Source organism: Haliaeetus leucocephalus, unplaced genomic scaffold (assembly GCF_000737465.1).
Source record: "Haliaeetus leucocephalus isolate CR32 unplaced genomic scaffold, Haliaeetus_leucocephalus-4.0 Scaffold184, whole genome shotgun sequence".
In the NCBI taxonomy this organism is placed as follows: Eukaryota; Metazoa; Chordata; class Aves; order Accipitriformes; family Accipitridae; genus Haliaeetus; species Haliaeetus leucocephalus.
The window spans coordinates 13,480,856-13,497,454 of record NW_010972620.1 but is presented as its reverse complement, the minus strand read 5'-3'; the positions used below and the strand labels follow the sequence as shown (position 1 = coordinate 13,497,454).

General features: G+C 39.5%; 1 protein-coding gene across 2 annotated transcripts in view; it reads right to left on the bottom strand.

Moving 5' to 3' along the window:
* Positions 1 to 1,037: 1,037 nt before the first annotated feature.
* Positions 1,038 to 16,599, bottom strand: part of LGI1 (leucine-rich, glioma inactivated 1) — a 32,400-nt gene continuing 16,838 nt past the window's right edge. Inside the window, exons 2-9 of one of the 2 annotated variants that reach the window (XM_010564934.1) lie at positions 13,076 to 13,525; positions 12,622 to 12,693; positions 8,774 to 8,845; positions 8,599 to 8,670; positions 4,308 to 4,379; positions 2,882 to 3,051; positions 2,292 to 2,456; positions 1,038 to 2,207 (exon numbers count right to left, since the gene is read on the bottom strand). In XM_010564934.1, the coding sequence (XP_010563236.1) occupies positions 1,390 to 2,207; positions 2,292 to 2,456; positions 2,882 to 3,051; positions 4,308 to 4,379; positions 8,599 to 8,670; positions 8,774 to 8,845; positions 12,622 to 12,693; positions 13,076 to 13,266 (1,632 nt within the window). In that variant the 5' untranslated portion in view covers positions 13,267 to 13,525 and the 3' untranslated portion in view covers positions 1,038 to 1,389. The remainder of the gene's footprint in view (positions 2,208 to 2,291; positions 2,457 to 2,881; positions 3,052 to 4,307; positions 4,380 to 8,598; positions 8,671 to 8,773; positions 8,846 to 12,621; positions 12,694 to 13,075; positions 13,526 to 16,599) is intronic. The other variant, XM_010564935.1, reaches the window with a different exon arrangement.

Here is a 16,599-nt window from a genome sequence, read left to right as displayed (position 1 = left end):
AATGTTAGAAATGTGTATAAACATATACAGTATTCATGTGTATATTTTAAAGATGGCACTGGAGCATAAGGCTTGATAACTTCAAGTGAAGTGCATAGGTGTCTAAAATCAACTTGAGCTCTCTTCCTGAGCTGCACCAAAGTATCTTCAGCAGCAGTGTAGGTTTCTCACAAGTGATGCACTAGATGTACATAAACAAAAGACTATTTTAACTTTGAGTTTGTAATAGATTTTCATGCCAAATCCAGACTTGGCATAATTTAACAGATATAGGTAGCTTTCCTGGAGTTGCATATGTTACATTTGTCCTGCTGCATTCAAAGTTCCCTAATTTCAGAAGTATCTGTTACTAAACTTCATTGCAGGATAGTGGAAAAAAATGACTTCACATTCATTAGCTTCATTCAGAATAATGAATAAATTCATTGAAGATTAAATAATTGCAGTTACAGTGGAAAGACTTGACAGGGACACACAGAATTCATGCAAGTGATGTGTGACAGTTCAGATACAGAAATGATGCTAGCTGAAAAATAAGCTGTGCTTTTAGCTTTCAGCACAGTAACAACCCCAGAGTTATACCAGAGATTTGTTTTGTGCTGCTTCAGCATGAGGTGGAGAAAGACAGACCTTTACATTGTCTTTTATTCTGTTGAGTTCTTTGTAAATTTTTAGAAAATCAGGTACTTCCAGCTATACACAGTACAAAGCCCCATCCTACAACTGGATCTATGTAACTGAACCCTCCATCCTACAACCGGATCTATATAACTGAGTGCTTTTTTCTGGGTGGAGTCCTGTTTAAATCAGCAAAGCTTCACATCAATGCAAGGATATGTCCAGGCAATAATTTATAGGATTGGGGTTCATTGCTGTATTTTTACCAAGAACTCCTTGTTATATGTAAAATCCACCTGATCTTCAATATTGTGCATCTTCCATGCAGTACAACACTGCACTGGGCAATATGCCTTCTCGGGTTTATTTTATATGTGTATAATATATACACAAATAGAAAGTATCACCTGCAAATAATATTTGGAATGTGAAAGACACAAAATGTAAACATTTTATTTGGCAGTTGTTTCAAACAGGTGAATAAATAAATGGAAAAGTACATCTTAATATTCTTTATAGCAACAGATGCAGTTGCACACATATTTACATATCGTGGATGCAAAGAACAGTTAATTTCTTTTTGTTAAAAAATGCAACTTCCAACACCACTAGACTTGACAATTAAAGATGAAGATACTAGTAATACTTTGTTCTAGCAATCTCAACTTTTAAAGGCATTCATTTGGAAGTAAGATAAGAGAGTCATCATGCATTTAGTTCATTTTGTCCACTTATGGTAGAAAGTCTGGTGTAATCTCAGAATTATGAGAGTCATGCGCTTAAGTCAACTATGACATGTTTATAAATCAATGTAGTTCCCTTAAAACTTGAAGCAAAGAGAAAATCTCGTTTATCGATGGAGACATGTATGAAAGATCTTGGTGCCTGTACGTTTAATTCTTGAAACTTCACAAATTTTGCCTTTTCAGCATCCCAATAATAGACTTGAGTGAAAGAATAATCACTTCCAAGAATGGCATATTGATAATTACTTATCTGAAGCGGTTGGAATACCATTGACCCTCGGGATGGCATCCTTTGTAAATCCAGAAATGCTGAACCACCCCATTTCATTACTTTAGAGTCCCCAATAAATCTTGTTAAGCAAATGTATACATCCTCTTTCACTTTGAAATGTTTCACTGCATATGCATCTTCCATATCTTGGATATCAAAACGCTTAACAAATTCATTTGTTCCTTTGTTCCATTGATATATTACAGGTCTTTGGGAACTACTTGACAGAATTAAATGTGGTTTGCCAGATATTTCAAGGTACTCCACATCAGTATCTCTGTACCAGGCGTGCAGAGACTGATGGGAATAGAATCCATTCCCATTCCATTTGTAAACTGTGGTGAAACCAGCCTTTGAACTGTCTGCAACAACAAAATACCAGTCTTCAGCAATCCTGAAAGTTTCAATGTCATTGGGTTTTCGGATTTTAAGGATTTCAATATCTTGAATTTTTATAAACTTATTAGCAAAAATATCTCTTTTATATATGTGGGAGCCTCCAAACAGCTGTGCGACAATGACATACAGCTGACTCTCAATAACTATAGGTTTACACACAACAGTTGAAGTACCTACAAAAAGAAAAGTAAAAGACAGGGTTAGCACCACTTTTTGGATCAGCTGTTGTAATGTTATTTGTTGAGCAGTGTTCATACCTGTAATGTTGTCATAATTCCTGAACATCACTTCTACATGGTCCCATTCAAGAAAGATGCATTTTCCGCTAAAAGGCTGAGCAATAACCACGTGTTCATCATTCATGTATGAGAAAGTATCTACTGATAGAGATTGGTATGGCAGGGACTGATAAACTTCAAATTCTGCAAAAGTGTACACAACATACAATAATTACAGAGATACTTTCCATACTGTACTGAAAAAACATCTGCTTAACAGATGTTTTTAACCAACTTACTACAAATTACAGTATTTCATTACTAGTCCGATGTTCCTGTTGATAAAGGAGCACTGCAACTTGGTTTTCAGTCTTTCTCAATTAAAAGAGGTGCTGTTTTATGTCCCAGTTCTCCAAATCCTTATATAGCATATTAAAGTCTGAGTAGAAGCTGCAATATAAGACCCCACCCTCAAGTGATCTGCACGTCAGACTTACACCTGCACGGAATTCATACTGATTTTAGTGGAAGTTCCATCCAGTATGCAGACTTCCTGCAAAAATGGACCCTAGAATAAAAAAATATATAGCTTTGACTTTAACAAGATTAAATAATTTGAAGCACATTACCTGTAATAATGCAATCAAATTCTTTCGGAGAGAGGCTATTGATTTTGCGCTTCTTATATTCTGGTGGGCTTTCACAGTAGATGTCTTCAACTGTTGCATTTGTGCTGCCCAGCCATTCCACTAACCACTTCAGTTTGCAGTCACAATTAAATGCATTGCCTCTAAGATCTCTACAACAAATAAATCATGCATTGAAAAGAAGTAGTCAGCTGATGTATTCCTCTTTCCAGGACAACAACAAACTGAGCTCTTGTTAAATATGTGCCCTCTTGCTTATTCTCAGTTGATGCCTTTCTGGCTTAATTTGTTCTGACCCATAGTTAAATCTACATACCAGAACTGACACAGATTTAATTATATTAAGGTAATCAAGAAGAACTTAATTTGATGATCAGTAGAAAATTTTTGTTGATTTCCCCAAGTTTAGAGGTACAGAAAAGCCTACCAAACTGTTGGCCCCATATTTCAGGAGGTTGTTTCTTTTGAATTACCCTTTCTCAATAAGAGCATTCTAGATAACAAAACTGGAACTAATGTAACCTGATGGTCAGCCAGTCAGTATTTGCTATCTCCTTTAGATATACTCATTTAGGGCTTTAGGAGACACAAGCAAAGGAGTTCTGTTCAAGTCTTTTACAGCTGTCTTCAGGCAGATTTCTGATCGTATGTACAGGAACGGGCAAGTGCCAGGACCAGACTGAGTAACCACCTGGCCACGATCAGTCATGCCAAGTAATGCAACCAGATATACTGACCATCTCCACATCTTACTCTGCAGCTCTACCCTATGAATTCAGCCTACCTTGTTAATACAGGGAGCAGGCAAAGAATGTTCTGCGCTCATTGTCCCAAATCAGGTGAACCAGAATTTGGTGGGTTGTAAACAGGACATATTTCAGTGAAGCAACTATAGGATTTATCTGTTTATCTATATTTTGTGTTTTTACTGGTATTGAAGTTACATATTTAAACAAGTTCATGTTTTGGTTTGGTTGCAATTAGATTTGGTATGGGATATGGTACTCACTAAGACACATGCTTTTGTGATAAAAGATAGCCTTACCAGAAATTATTTGCACATAGAAATGTTACTCCATTAAGTACCTTCCATCTTCCCCTCATGCCATGCTCTCTCATGCATCCTTAAGGATACTTCCTTCTTATTCACTCAGCCTTAATGAACATGCAGGTCTCTTATATAATTACTAACTATATTACTTATCTTCATAACTGGTGGAATATTCAAAACTAAAGCAAATTATCAACAACAGTAGACAAAACCCAAGCCTACCCATATTGGGTAGTCTCTACCCAGTAATAAGATCCCATTACTGGCTATTGGTTTGCATAGTTACTCAGAATGTCCTCTAAAATCACCTCTTTATATTTTTAGTATAATTAATAGATTAATTAATTGCTTTCTTACACATTTGTTAAAGAATCCAAGCCTTTGAATATGTCTTTTGGAAGCGATTGGAGATTATTATTTGCGAGACTCCTGTAAAAGAAGACACTTCAGTATCAGTTCTAGTTCATTAAATTACACATTTTTGCAAGGTGTAAAATGCAAGGTGGTTTTTTTTTCTTAAGGTAAAGAACCCTGGTATTCTCCAGCACTCAGTTCTAAAAGATTGCTTTTAAGAATAGCTCGTTTATTTTGTGACTTTTTCTTCCACTAAAATGCCATGCCTCCTCCTGCTTTCCCGCTCTTCAGCAGCCTTGCAGCATCTACAATACTTGACTGAGCAGGGTAAAAAGTGCAATCACCTCTGGTGTTTTGCCAGCACCATTATTTAAAAATAATTACTCATGATTGGATCTACTGATGTTTTCCTTATGAGATACCAATACATGGTGTTCATATTACTGCAGTTTCCCCACTTTCTTGTATCTCTTCTGGAAGGAAAATCTTAATACTAGGTTTCATTCCGTTGGACTTAGGTTTAGGTCATAGTTTTTGGAAATATGCAGTAATAGACAAGAAATTGCTGATTGGCATGAATTTCTTTCCTGGAATGTGCCTCTGTGTGTGTGATTATGTGTGTATGACACCAGCAAAAAAACTGCTGTTAATTCCCAATTTTTAATGTTGGGAAAACTTGTTTAAACTCAGTGAGTATTCTAGCTAGTAAAAGTGATGAGGAAATGTGAGCAGGCTTTGAACAAGCAATATATTACATTTCAGTCAGACACGTCTGTGTGAGTCCACCAAAGGTCTGGGTTCATCTGAGATGTCATTGAGGGCATGACAGGAAAAGAATAATGTTGTAGGGGATAGCCTATGCCTCTCTTTATTAAGAAAATTATTTATTACTTATAAGAAATGAAAAGGGAAAGAAATCATTCTAGTTTAAGATCCCAGTTAGAATCTGTAGCTAGTAAGACTTAGAACTGCTTCTGTTTTCGCTTGTAAACATAAAAGTTAGTTATTAACTACAATTTCTGTAGCCAAGCAAAGCCACTTAGGTGCATACTTGAATTCAAGAACAAACCCAGACATACTAGGTCTGCTGCCTCATTTAAAAGTGTTTGCCTTATCAGGAGTAGTAAATACGGGATGATGCCATTAGTCCATTCTGACTTCATCGCTTTCAAAGTACATCTGATTGTAATACTGTTTGGTGTATGTATCATGTGCTTCACTTATGCTTAATTTTACGCTCAAGAGCAGTTCTTTAGAAGTCAGGTAAGTCCTATGGAGAAAGTTAAGCAGACTTGCAAGCTGAGGCAGGTTTAATACCATATATATTCTTTATATATTATTATATAGCAAACTGAAAGGGATGATGTACTTGGGAGTAGGAGTGGTTCACCACTTCCATGAGAGTATGACTGACAGAAAAATTTACACAAGCTTTATGTAATTGCCAATTTTTGGATGAAAATTATGCATTTTTTATTCCACTGTTAAAAAGCATACTTATATATTAGAAAACACTGGCTTTCCTAGATGGTCCTGTACGTTGTATTTGTTTATAATAAGAAAGTAAAGGTTGAATCAAAAATACAGTTAAACTTATGGTTGCAGTTCTGAAAGAAATGCAATAAAAATTATATATTGTGCATAGAAATTATTGTCCAATCCTAAGTGTAAGATTTTGACATTAAGTTAGTAAATTAGTAAAATAATGCTACTTTTTCCTTAATTTTTCTGTTCTTAAATCTACTCTGAGCAGAAAATAAATTGTGCTGCATAACAATAAATACTAGATGGCTTGCTTTGACAATAAGGACACACTCTAATTATCAAAGTTAATTGCATTATAAAAATACAAACGTTTGGATAGCTTACTGCATTCCAAAAGTTATGTTGTGAAAATGAAGTGAACAGAATAAATAGAACAAAGTTCATCTTCTCTAATTTAGTGGAATTCATTTGTATGCTTATTTACTATGATTCTTTTTAATATATTTTATGTACACAAGTACTCTCTTGTTTCTTAAATGAGAAACGCCTCAGTGTGCCAAATGATATTTCTTAACATGTATGCGCAATTTTCCCCAGAGGGTGGGGAGTGGTTCTGCAAGCAGATTAAACTAGTCACATTCTGTGGTTAATGGACCTGCATTTGCAGTTATTTTTGCAAATTTTTCATTGTCTTCATGGATAGCGCTCCATGTGCAATAGCAGCATGGTGCGCAAATGTATGTCCCAAAAATGTGCATGCAACCACATGCAAACCGCAGTCGCTCCTCAAATGTGGTTCTATCTTTTGCATATGTTTTCTCTTACGAAACTGCTGAAACATCCCCAGAAACCAGCATAACAGGCAAGACAAGATGTTACTCTTGGACTGTATGCTCTGTGGAGAAGAAACTGTGCCTTCCTCTGTGTTAAAAAAGCAATTTGCTCACTGGCAGCAACAGCTACTAAATAAGTAAATGAATATGATAAATAATGTACTGGACCCATTTGTGAATATAAAGCTATTCATGTGCATAAATATTTTGAAGATGGGGTCCCAGTTACCAGCCTTATCCAATTATCTGCCTTTTTTAACAATACTGTAATTATGTCTATACCCCTAATATGGATTTTTATGGGATGTGCACATCCTGTTTATATACCTTTTTCCCTCTCCTCTCTCCTTCCTCTTCCTCAGACCTAGAGCCATTCTATAAGTAACTTTATCTACACAAGTAGTCACAGTAGGCTTGGTTTCAGCCAGCTGTTAGTCTTGTCTGTTCTGACCAAAAAGGGAAGAGTAAAATGTTTTATGGTACATTTACTATGTGGTGAAGGATATGGTGAATTGCAATTCAACTATTATATTTATGCATTAACTGTTTACAATGGAACCTTTGCTTTCTCTCCTGTGTCAAAATATATGAAAGAAAAAGTTAAATGACCCTGTTTTAAAACCCTCTTGGAGGTTATTGTGTTAAGGCCAAAAGGTCAGAATCCACTCCCCTGCCTATGACACACACCCCAAGATATATGCTTCAGAATGCAAATGCTTGGTGCTGGGTATAAACCCATACTGGGCACACCCTGGATATTTTAGCCTCCTTTTCTTACAGTATTTTTGTATTTTTTATGTTTTCTTACAGCACATATTGTATTTTCAATAAACTTATCATTTGCTAAAACAAAATTCTTGCTAAAAGATTAACTTGATGTAAGATAAGGGACAAAAGCCTGTCTAAGAACTGTCTTGCTAGCTCAGAGCGTGAGGATGCTGCTCTTGTGTTTGCAGTGAAATGTTACAGGTATTTGTTGCCAGTGTGCGTTTCGCCTGCTGAGCATCGCGTGAAAAATGCCTCTGCTGGTGTGAGCACGGGAAGCCTTGCTCCTATCAGCCACACTAGCATCCAGAGGGCCTTTGACTGATTTCCCTTCTCGGCTAATGCAGCAAGGGGGCTGCAGCATGTCGGAGGACAAGGGTTGGCCATGTTTTCAGGATAGCTGAAGGGCTGAGCAGCAACACGAGGAATGTTAAGCAGACCCTGGTGTCAGCGCGTGACAGATCCCGACCGTGGGATGCTCTTGCTGGTGTCCAGGAGAGGACAGGGTGCAGTGCAGGGCTTTGAAGCCAATCCTGTGGAGTCTAAAGGCTGCTATGCCCTACAGTTAAGTGGAAGAAGTGGATCAGTAAGTCATAATAGATGTGTCTTGTTGCAACTCTTCCATTTAAAATTGTTCTGGGTGGGAATTTTCAAATTTGATTTGGTCAAATTCTGCTGGATACGGTTAGTGGCTGAAGTGGACACGGGTACAGACAGTGGTGGCCTGTCCCAGGAACGGCTGTAATATTCTCCAGGATCCACGCCAGACTGGGGCACCTGGGAAGAGGTGTGTGTCCGCCCCTCAGCCTCTCACCACCACGACACCTCGGTGCTGACCACAGCTCCCACCTTCCTCCTCTCCAAGTCCCAAAATGGGACTCACCTCGTCAGTGCCAATCTTCCCGACCCATCCCGCTTTCCCCCTGTTCCTACGTGCTCAGCTGGAAATCCCCAGTGCTCTGAGCAGAGAAAGTCGGGGAGCTACTGCGAAACGTGTACTGCTTGGAAACTGTTTTGGTCCTGGCCTTCTACACACGCCACAGTTCAGAAGTCTTTGGTGGAAACACAAAGATTAACATTCTAATTAAATGACTATTAATACCGCTTAAACAAATGTGAACAGCTATATATCAAAATGCGAAATTCAACAACACAGTGGTTCAGTTACTGTATTAAATATACCAAGTAATATATTCAACCACTTTACTTACAGGTGAATTAAAGATTTCAGTCCTCTGAAAGTATTTCTTGAAATTGACTTAATGCTGTTGTTCTCTATGAACCTGTAACGGGTCGTAAAGTCATTCTGGTCAAAGCAATGCCTGGAACTTGGAAGCCCACCCACTCTATTCAATAATGCCAGGAAATATACTTTTGTCCACTCACAAATATTCTAGATGAGGAAGGCCCATGAAAGCATCATCACTAATAACATCAAAAGTGTTGGATGTAAACAACCTGTGTAGAGAGATGCAAAACAAAAGACCATTAGATTATTAGCATCTTTAGAAAATGGTTCAGCAAGCCATGGCAGGCCAAATTTCCACTGCCTGGTTTCATGGTTTTGTCTGTGCAAGCCCTACAGTATTGTAAGGCTGATATATTGCACCATAGTCTGGTGCAAAGGGAAGGACCAAACAACTCGTTGCTTTGCCTACTGGGGCCATCTGATAAAATTCCATTGACTTCTGTGGGATGCAAACGTGGGTTTATCATGCCAGTAAAACAATGGGATTGTACAAGTGCCACTGGAGACATACTTGAACGACAATGAAATGTTCAAGTACTACAGAGGCCTAAATTGTCTTGAAGAACACTTGCTTTTGATGACAACATAGGGAAAGTATCCAGCTGGTTAGCTGGTTAGACATCAGGTTGAATTTGCACCACTGACAGCCAGGAAAATCCCTGAATTTACAAGTTAAACTTGTGAGCATATTTGACCTGAGGGTACTGAGAAGTTACTGAGAAAAAAATGGAAAATCTCTTAATTTAGTCAGTGTTCAAATCAGAATTAGTTTTAAGACCACATTATACCTGCTGGAGATAGCTCTTAGTGTGTGCATGTATTTTTCATCCATCTAGCAGTAAAAATACCAGCAACACATTTAATTTTATGTAATTTTGTAAGCATTAAAAGGGACTAGCATTGATTTTTTTCAGCTTTGTTTATACTTATCAGCCATGTTTGCATTCTTCCATTTTAATTCAGCTCTGGACTGCCACACCCTTAATATGGTGAAGCGTTGTCAAGTACAATGAACTTTACCCCAGTGGAATACTAGATGCACATCTATATTTTATTCAGTTGGACCTGATGGATAAATAGATTTACCCTGTGACATCCTTAGGCATTCAGGAATGCAAGATTTCCAAGTATGAATTAATACACTTAATGAGTTAATCTCTTATTTTGAAGTTTACATTAAGAATAAATTGCAGTTAATTTATTTTCTCGCTTGGTTGTTGCAGACTGTGCTTTTTCCACTTTAAATATGTCCCTTTATATGTATGAAAAATATAAGCAGGAAATTCTTCCTTTTTGTTAGAAACAATAAATACTACTCTTACTTAGAGAAAAAGAGTATTTTTGTAAAATCTCTGAACCAGAAGACCAATTTAGTAAATCTGCTCCCTGCAACTAATTTTACTTTTCTGATGTGATTTCACTGGATAATTTTTCCTTTTCTGCACTCTACCCTCCTTGTAATTTAAAGAACAGGGTGGTATCTCTTTAAACAGTATAGCTATTTTAGAGATTACCAGGTTTATAGCACAGGTCTTGCACTTGGTGAGCTCATTTGCCTCCCATCTCGTACCTCTCCCCAATGGCTGTATCACACGTATTTGATGCACAAAGTGGCTTTTCTCCCACTCTCTGACCTCAAACACCAGATTTGCTTGATCTGTGACCCACCGGCTAGCTACTTCTGGGGACAGAGGCTGAAGATACTGCACTGTAGCTAGGGACTATATTGCTTAGCAGGAACTGTACGCTGCTAGCACGTACAGATCCTGGTGCCATGATTACCCCTCTTCTTTCTATGGACTTTCATGTCATCAGTTTGTAAGAAGGGCACCCTCAGCACGTTGCTGATAAGCAGAGTTATGAGTGCTGGAGATGAGAGCAGGGAGTTTTTCTCTACATTTAGGGAACACTTCTGCTGGCACTTTACTGTAGCTGTGTAGGTTCTTCCTATTTTTGTTGTCACATGAAGAGCACAGAGCATACCATCCGTACTATTCGAGAAGAAAAGCTCTCCTGGCCTGGGACTTACAAGTAGTGTTTAGCATGAGACCATGATTTTTCCAGAGGCCATTGCCGCTGCTACAGTAAAATTAGTAGCAAATAATAATAGTGGCAGATATGTTCCACACTCAGAAGTGTGTGACTGGCATACTGGAGATACCAAGGACTTTAAAAATGTAATGCTGGAGACTATTACATAGAAATACTTATGGGCTGCTAAATCTTGCTATTGGCTAAATTAAACCTACTGATATAGCTATAATCATGCAAAGCTAAAACTTACTGTAATTTTTAATTAACCTGAGTTTTCCGTATTCTTATTTCCCTTACTGCCTTCTGCCAAAGGTGGAAATTTTTCCTTCCCACATACAATCTGGAATATTGGCCCCACAGACACAATCTTGCTCCTATGGTCTGTGTTTAAAGAGTCATTTGCCTTAGATCAGCAGCTTTTCTGGGGTTAGAGCTTTTGTTGCAGCATTTATTAACAGCAGCTTAGAACATGCTTTTCAGTGTATGGCAGACCATGCAAATTATTACCATTACCAAAACGCCATAAGCCATTGCCAGACGCCACTGTGCCAGGCGCTATAATAACTCGAAATAAGATGACTGTGTCTGTCCTACTCCACCCTACCCAATTCTGCCTCCCTGGCAGCAGGATCGCTAAGTGTAGGTGGTGTATCGTACCCAAAAGAGATGATGTCCTACTCACTCTCTTCAGATACAAGCTCCACCAATGCTGCTATTTCTTTTTTCTTTCCTTTGAAAGGCCCATTGCAGGAATTATGTGAAATGTGTCCCTTTTGTGATCTGTGACCACCTGGGAAAAGCTTCTCTGGAATAAAGCACCATGGAAAAGCATTTAGGTTTCCATAGTAACTGCATTTACCTATTTACCCTGTATCCAAAATTGTACAGTACGTCTGCACCTCCTTACCAGCTCCACTTGAGGTAGCAGAGTACAGCTAGGGTCAGGGCTTCAGCTACCAGTGCACCAGCAGTTTAATCTAACAGCCGTAGGGCTCCAATACATCAACGTTACACCTCTGACCACATCTAGAGTGCACAGGAAGTCAGTCTGGGACAGACGTCCGATTTTGATTTTGATCTCAGCAGGGAGTCCGTCTTACCGGATTTCTGAGACAAATCTGGGTGTGTGTCAGGCCGGCAGCACATCCACTATAAACAGTTCAGGTTACACCCCCTCTACCTCTGTATAGCTCGCAATTATATAATCGTATGCCCACATTTCTAGGAAAGCCTGTGAGCCTGTGAAAATCCTATATAGAAATGCATCTAATATTTAAACATCCCAAAATATTCTCTTCCTGTGTGTACCTCATGGCAGTATTTCATTTTGAAATAACCGCTTAATTTTTTTAATTGAAAGAAAATCTTCATTACTTTTGTGGTTTTTTTCAAAGAACATGAAATAACAAATAGGGTCAAATCCAGGCGCTATGAAGGCAAAACTCCCACTGAAGTGACTAAACTTCCACAGAAGTCAATGGCAATTTTACATGGAAAAGGACTTCAGGACCTGTCCCACTACAATGAAGGGCCTGATCTGAGGGGTTCTGAGCTCACAGTCGGCGGCAGTTGCAAATGGGCAGCTTTATATTGGGATCAGGCCCCAGGACTGCAGAAAAGAAACATCAATAGTTGTTGCAATGCTCAAGTCCCTACTGTAATGTTAATTAAAGTATAATGAAGATAACATATGTTCTGTCACTGAAAGCTTCAGCATGTAATCATTCAAAGGAGCACTGACAACAGATAGCCTTGTAAAATACTAAGTAGATACACTTTGAAAAAATTAAACATGCACTATCTTTCAAATTGCTAAGAAGTCCTGTATTTTGTCATCTAATGAATCTTCTCTTGCTGTTTCTTAGAAAATTAATACTGAGACCTTTTCTAAAATATTTATGGATACATAGACATTTCATAACAAAAATTGTATCATATAAATATTTCTCACAGAAGCTGCAGAGATGGTGTGAGCAAAAAACTCCCTTCTGGGATTTTAGTAAAAGCAGATCTCACAAAGGATCTGGAAAGAAGAAAAAAACAACCTTATATTAATGTAGTCTTCTCATATATCTGTGGTTATAATACTGATATGGTCATCACAGAGAAATTTATTTATATAAGTGAAAAAAAAACCAACCCCAAAAAATGAATGTTACAGGTTTCATGTAGTATGGAAGAAGGTATAAAATGGGATGTGTGCACATACACAGACAGACAGACAGATGAAAGAGATGTAAAAATCAGGATTCAAGGATGCAGCACAATTTTAACACATTAGCTGATGATTCTGAATGCTGGAGGTACTCCCTGCAGCAAGCATCCTTCCGTATGCACTGAAAACACCACACATCCTAGTTAATTTTAAATCATAAATTAAATAACCAAATGCTTACAGCCCTTACAGTGAGATAACATCAGGCGGAACGCTGCGAGGAATAGATCTGGCATTTTCACATAAAGCATTATCTTTGGTACAAGTACACCAGGCAGGACATTTTGGCTTCACTGGTTTCTTCCCTTCAGTCAGCAAAAGCACAGATAAAAGGCATAAGAAATAAGCAATTCTTCTAAAGGGTCTGCTGGCATTTCCCATTCTTTTGATCCGCTCTCGTTCCAGCCAGTTGAAAGAATATCCCAAAACATGAACAGGGGTTCTTTATTCAGCCATTGGATGTCTTTCTATAAGTCCAGGTCAATATTTGTCTCTGCTTTCCCAACCCTTTTCGTTCTCTTTCACTCTGTTTTTGTAGACAGAAACCTGCAGCTGATCTGTATGTTTCCACTCACTCAGGCAACGTACTGCTCAGAGAAGAGACCTGCGAGGTGCTGTAAGATGGGGAAAATCCAACCGGCTGAAGGGAAAAAAAAAAAGACAAAAAAAAAAAAAAAAGACTTGCATCACCACAAAAACACTGAGCACAACACAGCATTAGATTGCAAAGTGATGTAACTGAGAAATACACTGCTTTCTGTTTTCACAGGGAGGCCCTTTCCCTGTTACCAAAAATAGTACAGCATTATGTTTTGCTGGTGGGTGGGTGAGTGGGTGTGGGGTGGAGTGTATGTGTGTGGGGGGAGAAATCAGTCATCTCTTACTGGATCCCTACAACCTCGTGAACCTTTGAGAATTATGCTTCACATACTGCAAGCAGCAGAACTAACAGCAGTATCCACAGGAAAATGAAATCGAGTGAAACCATCAAAAGCATTGCTGCAAAAGCTGTTAGATTAATTTTTATCCTTAGCCCTTATTGCACATATTTGTACCACTGAAAAACAAGCTGCCACACATGGAAAATATTACAATGTATGAGAGAATGCCTACAACTGTCATTCCTAAAGAAAATATTTTCTCATGCAAAATAGACTCCAACTGCCTTTTTTTTTTTTTTTTTTTTTTTAAAAAAAAAAAACATTTTTTTTTTTTACTTTTTTTTTGGGCTGGTTAAATAAAGTCGATCAAGCACCGTTCAAGATGGACAACATTAATTAAAAGTTCAAGTTAAAAAATTTCTTTGCTGGGAGACTGGTTTGATCATTTTAGATGGAAAAAAAATTTGTTTTTTAAAGGCCAGCTATGTTAAACCTGTAGTTCAGAATGGACCTTCTTTGAAAAGTGACAGGACAGGGACAGATCTTGATGGCAATAATGAATCTTTACAACACTGCCTGGAGGCTGTAATTGAAATTAGTGCTAGGTGCAGTATGAATACTCTGTAAGATACAGTCCTCAGCCAGAAGACTTTACAGTAAACTACATTAAATATTTTATAGGGAACTTAAGCAGCACCTAAGTGTTATTACATAAAGAATGGTAAGACAAAACTAATGAATGCCAAGTAGCTGGAAAGCCATATGGGATGATTTTTTTTCCAATCTAGGATTGCTATTAGAGGAGTTTTGCAAACTTTAATAGGTCTTGACACTTTCCCCACCAGACTGGCAGCACTGTTTACAAAGCCTACTAGGGTCTACCCAATGGTACAGAAGTTTAATACAGTCACGCTCACTATTAGCTCCTTCACGTAGGTGCCAACTCCTCACCAGGAGACACTTGACCTCCTGAAGAGGAGATGTCTTTTGACTTCTGGTTGCTCCTCCTTTGATTCCACATGTCCACCTGGCTCTGGCCCATTGCTCCCACCCTACAAGCCATGAAATCTCAAGACCAACACCGGGCCATGTCTGCCTTCCCCGGGGAACAATGCCAGCAAGGCCTGAGCACATACCCAGATACAGGTGTCTAGCAGGAATTTCATATGCTATAGGTGAAAGATGGCAAAGGGGAACAAGAGCCTGCAAAACTGTCAGAAACTCAGTGTATGGGCAGATACTAGGCAGGACCCCGACGCTGCTGAATCCTTGCCTGGGCGGTGGCTGAGATCTGCCTCCCTGGGATGAGAGCAGATCCACAGAGCTCACACCTGGTGGTGGGACTGCATCCTCTGAGGGACTGGGGATGGCCAGAAATGTCCAGAAAACTTTCAGAGGCAGAGGACCACCTCCGAAGGCCCTGCCAGGAGACGACTCTGGTGCCTGTGCACCAGCAAGCTCCCCGCCAGGCACCTGTGCCTGCGGAAGAAAGGGCAGCTCGTGCTTTCTCAGCTCCCTCGCCCTCTGCGGTGTGTTTTTTTAAAGCTCTTTATTAATTTAAGTGCGGGCCCATGTTTTTGCTCTTAAGAAAATCTTCTCTGTCAGCAGTCTCTCCTGAAGCAGGATTGACTTCAACTAGGAATGACACAGAGCTGTGTTATTTCTGAGCCCTACCACCTTCTGTAGGAAAATGGTACAGAAATACAGTAATCAAAGCACTGAAATCATTATAAAGCAAGTGTCAATGCCTTCCCCTGCGTATAAAGGTTACTCCTTGCTCTGGAAATGATCTAATTGTACAACTGAGAAGGGAGGTGGATTTGTGGGACTTGCGTAAGTAGGGTACACCATCTTCTCCCCTCCGAGATGTCCAAAGGCACAGACTTCAGTGAGGTGAGAACAGAAAATTCTCTAACTTTTTTCTGAAAGAGAAGAGGCCTGTTGTTGTTTGTTTATTTATTCCTGGCAAAGCTACCCATTGCCATGGCAATATTTTGCCATTGATGGTAAAACCCTGTGTTTCATTTCCTTCGGCTCATTCACTGAAATCCGCCATCAATTACTTAGGCATTTCTTTTTAGTTAATACTCCAGCCACATTGTGAACCTCCTGAAAACTTTGCAGTGTAGCGTTTTTTTGGTAACAAAAGCACATTCTGCAGCTAGAGCAGTAACCTGACTCCAGTTTTGTCCACGCAGAGAACGGCCTGGAAGTTAGTTTTCTGTTCCAAACTACATGCCAAAACAACCACTTTTTCCAAAATCGCAAATACTATGAATATTTATACCAGCTCCGTCGAAAGAGAGGGGTAAATCACATTTTCCAGGGTCCTTTTGTGCCAAGCTCAGCACCTCATTTCTTGCCATGTAGTAGTTTAAAAACAAACTGGTGTGTGGATTTCCAGTGGCGTAGCTGCTCTCCAGCCATTGCAACACTTGGCTCACCCTCTACCTATGCCAGGGCTGTTCGTTTTCTGGCTAACGGAGCAGGCAACGGCCTGCTGCGCCCACAGCCCAGCGCCTGCCTCTAGGTCCTCGCTGGCTCGCTCTCGCTGGTGTTTGGGGTACTGATTAGGCCCGATGTGGTTCAAAACTTGTTTATTTTTCTTTCGGCAAGGTTCCGGCAGGGCGGATGAGGGAGCCGTGGCTTGCGTTACTCGGTCTGCTCTCCGTCACTGGACAACGTTTTGGCTGAAAAATCTTCACCTTGCCGCGCAGCGGAGGTGCTCGCCGGCAGACATGTTCCCGTGCGGGCAGGGACACGCCGCCGCCCCGGTTTCGGTACCCCGCAGGCCAGCGGGCCCCCGCACGGACCTCGGCGAGACGCCCCCCCC